Source organism: Leucoraja erinacea, chromosome 19 (assembly GCF_028641065.1).
Source record: "Leucoraja erinacea ecotype New England chromosome 19, Leri_hhj_1, whole genome shotgun sequence".
In the NCBI taxonomy this organism is placed as follows: Eukaryota; Metazoa; Chordata; class Chondrichthyes; order Rajiformes; family Rajidae; genus Leucoraja; species Leucoraja erinaceus.
The window spans coordinates 1,294,188-1,306,482 of record NC_073395.1 but is presented as its reverse complement, the minus strand read 5'-3'; the positions used below and the strand labels follow the sequence as shown (position 1 = coordinate 1,306,482).

The following is a 12,295-nucleotide window of genomic DNA, read 5'->3' as shown; positions in this document are numbered from 1 at the left end:
GTTCTCTCGAGTTTGCCCTGATTCGAACTCGGAGATTTACGGTAATGGCCGCTCGTCGGTACTCGTGGCTCTCGTGGACATTTTTCAACATGTTGAAAAATCTTCACCAGTCTTCCCGAGCTTACCGCGTTTCCCCGAGTACCTGCCGTTAGCGTTACGAGCCGCTAAGAGACGTCCCCGAGCTCCGACGTACCCGCTACGTACATTCTACGTACTTACCACGAGTTTGATTTTTTTTTAAACTCGGGAGAGCTCTTGAATGAACTCACAACGTGGGACAGGGCCATTACTCCAGAATTCTGTGTCCACCTTCGATTTAAAGCAGCATCTGCAGTTCTTTCTTACACATAGAAACATGTCCGTCGGTATACGATGTCTGTGCCAAACATGATGCCAAGGTTTTTTCGTTTCATTCATTATTGTCACATGTACCCAGGTAGAGTGAAATGCTTTTGTTTGAACACTATACAGTTAAATTCTATACATGATTACAATCAAAACTAATCTCCTCTGCCTGCATGTGGTCCACATCCCTCCATTAATCATCCATTCAGACTAGTTGGATGTTATCCCACTTTCTGATCCACTCCCTACACACTAGTGGCCAATTAACCTCCAATAATCACACTGCACTCGATCAAGTTTGCCCAGAACTGCTCTCAGTATTCCAAGTGTGATATAAGTGGAGATTTCTGAGGCTGTGGTGTAACTTCAACTCCTTTATAACCTTAAAATAAATAATGTTCGACTCTAATGCATTTAAGACACAGTCTTTACAAAATTCAGATCATTAAAATTTGATGATTTGATACAACAATTGCAAATTGCAAAGCCTGCTATGTTTTGCTTTAAGAATATAAAACCTTAATTTCCAAAGCAAGAGAGTTACTATATGCAGTATTTTGATTCTAAAGGTTCTTTTGCAATTATGGTTACAATAACGTGACCCTTGCATACTTCATTCAAAGTCACGTGAACTTTGAAGCTGATGGCGCTGTGCTGAAATAACAGCTGCCAGCAATCAACATCTTCCAAGTTCAAACACACAAACAATTAAGTCTTCGAACTTTTTTAGGGTTAAGCAAAGAGAAATAATTAATCTTGTCAACGTGAATGCCTGACGTAACCATATGGGACGTTTAACATATTTACCAAATCATCAAATGTCAAACTAGCCACTCTTGTAGCTACTTATGTTGGGAAGTCTATACCATATTCCCCATAGTTTAATCATCATAAGACTATGAAATATTCTTCAATTCTCTTGAAGATAATGTTGTAACGGAAGACAAATGAGAAAAGATTGTGAATTCATCTCATCAGCAGCAGCCTACAAATTATTGATTGAATTGGATTGAGTTGAATGAAAATATACCGTATAACATGGAAACAGGCGCTCATGACCCACTGAGTCTCTTAAACACCACTATGGCATCTGCCTCAACCACCATCTCTGACAGAGTGTTCCAGGCACCCACCACCCAATGTGAGCAGCAAAATGCAGAGCCCATCACACAAACAACTTTCACCACTATCAACTTCATCCACACTTCACGCTGCCTCAGATAAAACACGCCAGACCTTCTTAAACCCTCTCCCATTGGGCAGAAGGCACTAAAGCTTGAAACACATACCACCAGATTCAGAAATAACTTCTTCCTCACTGTTATCAACCTATCAAACGGTCCTGTTCTCCCATAAAGTGGGTTGTCTCCCCGATCTTCCAACCTACCCCTTTGCGGACCGTGGACTTTTTCCTCTGTAATTGTAACACTATAACATTATATTCTACACTCTGGTATTTTCTCCTTGCAAAACCTGTTATATTTGTGTATGGCTTGGATAAATACATGCATGCATGATATGATTTGATTGGATTGAACACCTAACCCCAAAATACTCATCTTCTGCCAAAGCTGAATGTTTCTATTTTAGACTGGGTATTGAGTAATGAGGAAGGGTTAGTTAGCAATCTTGTTGTACGTGCCCCCTTGGGCAAGAGTGACCATAATATGGTTGAGTTCTTCATTAGGATGGAGAGTGACATTGTTAATTCAGAAACAATGGTTCTGAACTTAAAGAAAGGTAACTTTGAGAGTATGAGACGTGAATTGGCCAAGATTGACTGGCAATTAATTCTAAAAGGGTTGACGGTGGATATGCAATGGAAGACATTTAAAGACTGCATGGATGAACTACAAAAATTGTTCATCCCAGTTTGGCAAAAGAATAAATCAGGGAAGGTAGTACATCCATGGATAACAAGGGAAATCAGGGATAGTATCAAAGCGAAGGATGATGCGTACAAATTAGCCAGAAAAAGCAGCATACCGGAGGACTGGGAGAAATTCAGAGACTAGCAGAGGAGGACGAAGGGCTTCATTAGGAAAGGAAAAATAGATTATGAAAGAAAACTGGCAGGGAACATAAAAACTGACTGCAAAAGTTTTTATAGATATGTGAAAAGAAAGAGATTAGTTAAAACAAATGTAGGTCCCTTGCAGTCAGAAACAGGTGAGTTGATCATGGGGGAACAAGGATATGGCGGACCAATTGAATAACTACTTTGGTTTCGTCTTCACTAAGGAAGACATAAATAATCTGCCGGAAATAGCAGGGGACCGCGGGTCAAAGGAGTTGGAGGAATTGAGTGAAATCCAGGTTAGCCAGGAAGTGGTGTTGGGTAAATTGAATGCATTAAAGGCCGATAAATCCCCAGGGCCAGATGGGCTGCATCCCAGAGTACTTAAGGAAGTAGCTCCAGAAATAGTGGATGCATTAGTAATAATCTTTCAAAACTCTTTAGATTCTGGAGTAGTTCCTGAAGATTGGCGGGTAGCAAACGTAACCCCACTTTTTATAAAGGGAGGGAGAAAGAAAACGGGGAATTACAGACCAGTTAGTCTAACATCGGTAGTGGGGAAACTGCTAGAGTCAGTTATTAAAGATGGGATAGCAGCACATTTGGAAAGTGGTGAAATCATTGGACAAAGTCAGCATGGATTTATGAAAGGTAAATCATGTCTGACGAATCTTATAGAGTTTTTCGAGGATGTAACTAGTAGCGTGGATAGGGGAGAACCAGTGGATGTGGTGTATCTGGACTTCCAGAAGGCTTTCGACAAGGTCCCACATAAGAGATTAGTATACAAACTTAAAGCACACGGCATTGGGGGTTCAGTATTGATGTGGATAGAGAACTGCCTGGCAAACAGGAAGCAAAGAGTAGGAGTAAACGGGTCCTTTTCACAATGGCAGGCAGTGACTAGTGGGGTACTGCAAGGCTCAGTGCTGGGACCCCAGCTATTTACAATATATATTAATGATCTGGATGAGGGAATTGAAGGCAATATCTCCAGGTTTGCGGATGACACTAAGCTGGGGGGCAGTGTTAGCTGTGAGGAGGATTCTAGGAGACTGTAAGGTGACTTGGATAGGCTGGGTGAGTGGGCAAATGTTTGGCAGATGCAGTATAATGTGGATAAATGTGAGGTTATCCATTTTGGTGGCAAAAACAGGAAAGCAGACTATTATCTCAATGGTGGCCGACTAGGAAAAGGGGAGATGCAACGAGACCTGGGTGTCATGGTACACCAGTCATTGAAAGTAGGCATGCAGGTGCAGCAGGCAGTAAAGAAAGCAAATGGTATGTTGGCTTTCATTGCAAAAGGATTTGAGTATAGGAGCAGGGAGGTTCTACTGCAGTTGTACAGGGTCTTGGTGAGACCACACCTGGAGTATTGCGTACAGTTTTGGTCTCCAAATCTGAGGAAGGACATCATTGCCATAGAGGGAGTGCAGAGAAGGTTCACCAGACTGATTCCTGGGATGTCAGGACTGTCTTATGAAGAAAGACTGGATAGACTTGGTTTATACTCTCTAGAATTTAGGAGATTGAGAGGGGATCTTATAGAAACTTACAAAATTCTTAAGGGGTTGGACAGGCTAGATGCAGGAAGATTGTTCCCGATGTTGGGGAAGTCCAGGACAAGGGGTCACAGCTTAAGGATAAGGGGGAAATCCTTTAAAACCGAAATGAGGAGAACTTTTTTCACACAGAGAGTGGTGAATCTCTGGAACTCTCTGCCACAGAAGGTAGTTGAGGCCAGTTCATTGGCTATATTTAAGAGGGAGTTAAATGTGGCCCTTGTGGCTAAAGGGATCAGAGGGTATGGAGAGAAGGCAGGTACGGTATACTGAGTTGGATGATCAGCCATGATCATATTGAATGGCGGTGCAGGCTCGAAGGGCCGAATGGCCTACTCCTGCACCTAATTTCTATGTTTCTTTCTTCATATGAAAGTCCTGACATCCCAGGAATCAGTCTGGTGAACCTTCTCTGTACTCCCTCCATGGCAAGAATGTCAAGTGTTTCCAAACACTATCTGTAGATAAAACTCACTGATCCATCCAAAAACCATGATGATATTTTCTAGACTTGACTGGCTGCATCCAGCGTTATTCAGCCTGCAGGATTTTACCAGTGGGAGTGAGGATTGAATATTTTCAGGTGGTTCCCCCCATTTGTGTCGGGCCATGAGCCCAGAACAGGAGCACATACCTGGCGATGAATGAACACAACCGATCCCAGAAGCCTCCAGGTACCGCCTTGGCGATCCACGTGTAGCATCCGTAAGATCTGAAGAAAGCGGATACCCCTGAAAGCAAACAATAACTACATTAAAACGCTAAAGAAAAACAACATATTGTTAGTTAAGTTTACTGCCATGTGTAGGAACAGTGCAGTGAAAAGCTTTTGTGACTGGGCTTGTATTCACTGGAATGAGAGAGGATCTTATAGTAGAAACATATAAGAAAGCAGTGGAGGCCAATTCACTGGATGCATTCAAACAAGAGTTAGATAGAGCTCTTAGGGCTAGTGGGCTAGTGGAATCAAGGGATATGGAGAGAAGGCAGGAATGGGGTTCTGATTGGGGATGATCAGCCATGATCACATTGAATGGCGGTGCTGGCGCAAAGGGCCGAATGGCCTCCTCCTGCACGTATTGTCTATTGTATTTATGATTAGTGCAAGATGAAGTAGAGTAAAGTCCAATTAAAGATAGCCCGAGGGTCTCCAATGAGGTAGATGCCCGAGGGTCTCCAATGAGGTAGATGCTATTACATTAATAACAGATTTTCTGGAGAACAAGAGTAGGTGATGTTTCTGACACTTCTTCAGACACATCAATAACCGCAAAGGGCCCGTCCACTTTGGCAACTTGCCGGCACCAGTCATAGTCGCAGCTGGTCACCGAAAATGTTCCAAAATGTTGACAATCCAGCAGCGACCTGAAAAAGGTACGACTCTTTGGGCGGCTACTGATGGACATATAGGCTTCACCCCGCTACATGTCGACACGTGGCGCCTGTATGGCCGTCAGTAGTCGCCCAAAGAGTCGTACCTTTTCCAGATCGCCGCTGGATTGTCAATACTTAGGACACTTTACGGCCACCTGCTGCGACTCTGACGGGTGCCGGCAAGTCTGGGGAAATCTTTTAGGACCGAGATGAGGAAAACATTTTTCACACAGAGAGTGTTGAATCTCTGGAATTTTCTGCCACAGAATGTAGTTGAGGCCACACAGTTCATTGGCTATATTTAAGAGGGAGTTAGATGTGGCCCTTGTGGCTAAAGGGATCAGAGGGTATGGAGAGAAGGCAGGTACGGGATACGGAGTTGGATGATCAGCCATAATCATATTGAATGGCGGTGCAGGCTCGAAGGGCCTCTACTCCTGCACCTATTGTCTGTTTCTAAGCCGCCGAAAAAATATCATAAGTGGGACAGGCCCTTTATGGTGGACTGCAAGTGTTACTACTGACACTCTGCCTTTTCTGAAACCCACAATCTAACTGGTCCAATGGATAGATGTAGTTTGTGTCAATTCAGTTCAATGCCCATTGTAAAACTCCAGGACAATACCTGATAGCAGACGTTGCAAACACTTGTCCATTTGACCCAACACTGAGCACTATGATCGATGCAATCACGACAATCAGATCTGCAAGGAAAAAATATGACATACCAGTTAGTCTCAAACTAGTACGATCAATCCATGATGTTATTGTGCGAGTCAGTGTCACTGTGAGAATTTGTGAGCAAAAAAATAAACCCAACAACAATGCAACTGCTCCACAATCTCCTGGCCTGTGGCTTCTCAAGGGGACATTCAACTTGATCAGAACCTCAAGACCAAGGGTTTAAGAAGGAGCTGCAGATGCTGGAAAATCGAAGGTAGACAAAAATGCTGGAGAAACTCAGCGGGTTTCAGTTCATGACGTGGATAGATCTACATCTCCGAATACAGATTTGAAAAATTCTCTTTTAAGGGGCCTTCTCTTCTATTTCTACTTTCCACTTTCTCTCTTCCTTTTTTTATTTTTTATATATATACACACTTCACGTTTTTCTACTCTCTACCATCTATTTTTCCACTTTTTCCCCTTTCTATTGTTTTCTTTTTCTTGTCCTGCTTACTTCCTTCTTATAACATAAAACTAGAGGTTGTGCATAGAATGGATTACGGTATTACATAGTTGGCACCTAAAATTAGGTTCCACTGTACTGTTTTGTGCTGTATTAACTTCTAATAAAATAAACAAAAAAAAACAACAACAAAAAAAAGAAACTCAGCGGGTGCAGCAGCATCTATGGAGCGAAGGAAATAGGCAACGTTTCGGGCCGAAACCCGGAAGGGTTTCGGCCCGAAACGTTGCCTATTTCCTTCAGGGTTTCAGCCAGAAACGTTGCCTATTTCCTTCCCTCCATAGATGCTGCTGCACCCGCTGAGTTTCTCCAGCATTTTTGTCTACCTTCAAGACCATGGACTGGAAAGTGGACAGAAACTCAACATGAACACCAAACACAACGCAACTCCAACCCCGCCTCTGGAAATGTCCCTGGCACCCCAGAACCAGGAGGGAACCAAGCCATCCATGGCCCTGAGAGACTGTCCAAGAATAAGGCAATTTACGAGGATGTTGCCAGTACTTGAGGGGTTGAGCTATAGGGAGAGGTTGAGCAGGCTAGGACATTATTCCTTGGATGGCAGGAGGTGGAGGGGTGATCATACAGAGGTGCATAAGATGACGAGGAGAATATATAGGGAGAATGCACCAGTCTTTTACCCGGGGTAGCGGAAATCAAGAGCCAGGGGTTGAAAGGGGAAAGACTTTCATTTCACTGCACATGTCGTATGTGTATGTGACAAATAAACTTGACTTGACTTGACCTTAATAGGAACCTGCGGGACAATGTTTTCACACAGCGGATGGTGGGTTAATGGAACGAGCTGCTAGATAGTTGCAACATTGGACAGCTACATGGATAGAGAAGGTTTAGATAAATATGGGTCAAACACAGGCAGGTGGGACCAACACAGATGAGGGAAACTTGAGCCAAAGGGCTGTGTGACTCCGACATAATTTTGTGATTCAAATCTTTCATTTAAAAGTGATTCAACTGTTCTATATTTCCTGTTGAACCATTTTAATGTACATTTATAGTGTCACATTTCCAAACAAAATATTCTGCTGTCAGTCAGATCTTCTGGATATTCTGCCTGATCGCTATCTCAGGGGAGCCAGCTACGATTCCAACAGAAGTTGGGGCAGGAGGCTTTTGAGGAACTGCATTGTATCCTCACCGATAGGATCCTAACAGACTGGAAATCATCTACACCCCCCGCTTCGAAAAATGGCTCAATGAAATGATAATAATCATACAGATGGAAAGGATACGCTTCTACAACTCCAAGGTACCAAACAACTTTTTAAGTGTTTGGGGACCATTTGTCAACCATCTCAAAGTCCAATAAATTCATAATTTCATATCATCTGCAGTGGTGTAGTCCTGTGACCATTACTTCTGCTTTTGCAATGCATGACTGTGTAGCACCATGTGGATTGTACAAAGTCTGGTTGCTTTGTTTTATTAATATTGGTTTTTTTAAATTATAATTTTTTTTTTCCTTCCTTTTTTTCCAGTTTTTATTTTATTTTATTTATATTTTTTGTTTGTTTTGTTCTGTTTTGTTAAAAAATTGTATTAAATAATTTAAAAAAATATTAAAATATTAAAATAGTATCCTCACCGATAATTGAAATGGGTTTCCTGGCAAACCGGATCCTTCCTTTAACACCAACGTATTTACTCCTGCACCCTGCGGCCCACAGGCGGACTATGTACTCTACCCCGAAGAATACCACCAGCACGATTTCCTGAGCAGGGAAAGAAGGAGCTGGTGAGAATGGGTTGTTCTTTGTGCATTAAAACTCAAATGAGTGATTATTACAATATTTGACAAATGTTGACCTTTCCGACCAAGATGCCTCATCTACACTAGCCCCACATGTCCGAATTTGGTCCATATCCCTCTAAACCTTTCCTATCTATGTACCTGTCCAAATGTTGATGTGGTACCTGCCACAACTACCTCCTCTGGCAGCTCGTTCCATACACCCGCCACCCTCTGTGACATTGACAAAAAAATACATTTTAATAGAGATATCTAGTTCTAATTCATGATGCAGCAACAAAGAACTGCAGATGCTGGTTTATACTAAAGATAGACACAGAGTGCTGGAGTAACTCAGCGGGTCAGGCAGCATCTGTGGAGAACATGGATAGGTGACGTTTCACAGAGTGCTGGAGTAACTCAGCGGGTCAGGCAGCATCTGTGGAGAACATGGATAGGTGACGTTTCACAGAGTGCTGGAGTAACTCAGCGGGTCAGGCAGCATCTGTGGAGAACATGGATAGGTGACGTTTCACAGAGTGCTGGGAGTAACTCAGTGGGTCAGGCAGCATCTGTGGAGGGAAAGGGCAGATGACGTTTCACAGAGTGCTGGAGTAACTCAGCGGGTCAGGCAGCATCTGTGGAGAACATGGATAGGTGATGTTTTGTGTATCCATGTTCTCCACAGATGCTGCCTGACCCGCTGAGTTACTCCAGCACTCTGTGAAACGTCACCTATCCATGTTCTCCACAGATGCTCGCCTGACCCGCTGAGTTACTCCAGCACTCTGTGAAACGTCACCTATCCATGTTCTCCACAGATGCTGCCTGACCCGCTGAGTTACTCCAGCACTCTGTGAAACGTCACCTATCCATGTTCTCCACAGATGCTGCCTGACCCACTGAGTTACTCCAGCACTGTGTCTTATTTCATGCACCTTCTGAGGATCCCATGTCAAGGAGCACCCGCCCTTCCCCCAATACCCTCCCAATGGCCACAGCTGAGAACTCAAGATGAATGGGAGCACTCGTGATGTGGCTGGTTTTAATGCACTGTTTCAATCTACTCCCACCTGAAAACAATTTCAAAAACTGTATATTTTTGATTTGCAAACTGCAATTAAGTACAGGATATACATTCCATAACAATTTGATGTAATTTGCAAATCCTAATACTTGCGTGTTTGCAGGTGAGCAAGTTTCTGTACAATACAATACAATACAATTTATTTGTCACTTGAACCTCATAGAGGCTCAAGTGAAATGTTGTTTCTGCAGTCATACATACAAGAAAAAAAAAGACCCAAGACACAACACAATTTACACAGACATCCATCACAGTGTATCTCCACCTCGCTGTGATGGAAGGCAAAAAAAACGTATCTCTCCCCTGCACTTCCCTCTCCCCCCGATGTCAGAGTCAAAGTCAGAGCCCCCGGCGGGCGATAACAATTGTCCCGCGGCCATTAACGCCGCGCCGGGTGATGCAAGGCCGCGCTCCGGGTCATGTCACTGAACGATCTGCAACTCTGAACATAATTGTAATTCACAAATCGTTGATGGTTTGGTGCAAAGATTATAGAGGAGAAAGATCTTTGGTTTGGTGATCTATCACACAGCAGGTTTTTAGTCTTTGTGCACCCTCCCGTGGTGAAGGACGTTATTGCGATAATATATCAAATGGCGAACCTGTCAGTCAAATGAGTGGAGACACAAGGAACTGCAGAAGACCAAAGTGTTGGAGTGGGTAGGAAGGAACTGCAGATGTTGGCTTAAGCCGAAGATTGGCACAAACTGCTGGAGTAACTTGGGTAACGTTTCCGCTCGACATCCTTCTGAAGTCTGAAGATCAGTCTGCAGAAGGGTCTTGACCCAAATCGTCTCCAGAGATGCTGCCTGTCCCACTGAGTTACTCCAGCATTTTGTGTCCATCTTCAAGTGCTGGAGTCGTTCAGCAGGTTAGGCATCATTTCAGGAGGACGTTTCTGGTTGGGACCCTTCTGCAGACTCATTGCAGGGGTGCAGGATTGAGAAGAAAGCTGGAAGAGAGATGGGGCAGCACGAGACCTAGCTACTAATGGCCCACACAGGTGAGGAGGGTTATTCGATAGATAGATATTGTTGGACAAATTCCAGAAATGAAAGGACAGAAGGTATGAGACAAGATTTTGGATCGGGACCGTTCTTTGGACTGGGTGGAAATGTTCTAACACATAAATGTGGGCAATTATTTAAGCCAGAGCTCTGGGCACCTACTCCTTAAGTTTGCAAGTTATTAGGCTCCAGATTTTCTCAATCCTCCACCCACCAAAGAGAAAATTAACTTTCAAATTAGCTTCTCTGCCAGAGAGAACAAATGTTTTCCCTGGAATTGTTCACACCAATAAAACTGTTTCAGGCAAAAAGAATATTTGTCATTTCAAACGTCAACTTTCTGGATTAGTACGAGTGTCAGAGGTTATGAGGAGAAGGCAGGAGAATGGGGTTAGGAGGGAGAGATAGATCAGCCATGATAGAATGGCAGAGTAGACTTGATGGGCCGAATGGTCTAATCCTACTCCTATCCCTTATAACCTTTGATTGGCTTTACTGAAGGATTTTAAAACTGAGATTATGAAGATTATCCTAGAACCAGGCAAAATAGTGACCAATGTTCAGCTCCTCAGCAATTGACTAACAATATCAAAGAATAATAGGGTAGACAGAAAAGCTGGAGAAACTCAGCGGGTGCAGCAGCATCTATGGTGCGAAGGAAATAGGCGACGTTTCGGGCCGAAACCGTTCTTCAGATTGATGCTGCTGCACCCGCTGAGTTTCTCCAGCATTTTTGTCTACCTTCGATTTTCCAGCATCTGCAGTTCCTTCTTAAGCTCAAAGAATAATAAATTTGATTTATTGAGTTTGTTCTCTTTATTCTTTGGAGCGCAGAAGGTTAAGGGGGGACTTGATAGAGGTCTTTAAAATGATGAGAGGGATAGACAGAGTTGACGTGGATAAGCTTTTCCCATTGAGAGCAGGGAAGATTCAAACAAGGGGACATGACTTGAGAATTAAGGGACTGAAGTTTAGGGGTAACATGAGGGGGAACTTCTTTACTCAGAGAGTGGTGGCGGTGTGGAATGAGCTTCCAGTGAAGGTGGTGGAGGCAGGTTCGTTTTTTATCATTTAAAAATAAATTGGATAGGTATATGGACGGGAAAGGATTGGAGGGGTATGGTTTGAGCGCAGGTATATGGGACTAGGGGAGAATACGTGTTCGGCACGGACTAGAAGGGTCGAGATGGCCTGTTTCCGTGCTGTAATGGTTATATTTTAATACATTTAATTATCTAAAATTTAGGTTTATTTAAATTGGCATTGTTCATAAATGTAGAAGCATTTTTAATTTGTTTTTTTATTTGACAGTACATTAGTTAAAATATAAAATGATTTTTATAAAGTGATTGTCGACCTGCAAATGGAAGAATAAATTCAATGCCCCGTCAGCTTGAAGGTCATTTCAAGTTCAAGACTATAGTGTGGGAGGTATGATTGGCAGAAAGATAATTGAACACCACCCACTACCTGTATATTAACTTACATATTGTAATGGCTAAAGGCAAGAAGTATCAACTGGTACCTTTCTATTAATAATCCTGCTTGCAGCAGCACATAGCTCTCGATTTGAAAGACTAACCTCGATGCCCTGATACTTCAACATGCACAAATTATTTTGCACTTTATTTCACATTACACTGCGATGCACTTTTCCATAAACAGGGGAGAAGTTTGTGGAACTGGTCGAGCTGCACCAGACACCTGGGTTCAATCCTGACCTTGGATGATGTCTGTGTGGAGTTTGCATGCTCTCCAATGTGGGTTTCCCTCCAGGTGCTCTGGTTTCCTCCCACATCCCAAAGACCTGCGGGTTTGTAGGTTAATCCGCCTCTAAATTGCCCCCAGTGTGTAGGGAGTGGGATAACATGGAACTAGTGTGAGTGGGTGATCGATGGTCAGGGTGGGCTTGATGTGAAGCGTCACTTTCCATGCTGTATCTTTCAATCGATGAATATAAA

At 43.2% G+C, this 12,295-nt stretch overlaps 1 protein-coding gene across 1 annotated transcript in view; it reads right to left on the bottom strand.

Annotated features, from left to right (window-relative positions):
• Nucleotides 1-12,295, bottom strand: part of kcnq1.2 (potassium voltage-gated channel, KQT-like subfamily, member 1.2) — a 67,080-nt gene that overhangs the window by 34,635 nt on the left and 20,150 nt on the right. Inside the window, exons 4-6 of the mRNA XM_055650887.1 lie at nucleotides 8,097-8,223; nucleotides 5,927-6,005; nucleotides 4,562-4,658 (exon numbers count right to left, since the gene is read on the bottom strand). Of these exons, the coding sequence (XP_055506862.1) occupies nucleotides 4,562-4,658; nucleotides 5,927-6,005; nucleotides 8,097-8,223 (303 nt within the window). The remainder of the gene's footprint in view (nucleotides 1-4,561; nucleotides 4,659-5,926; nucleotides 6,006-8,096; nucleotides 8,224-12,295) is intronic.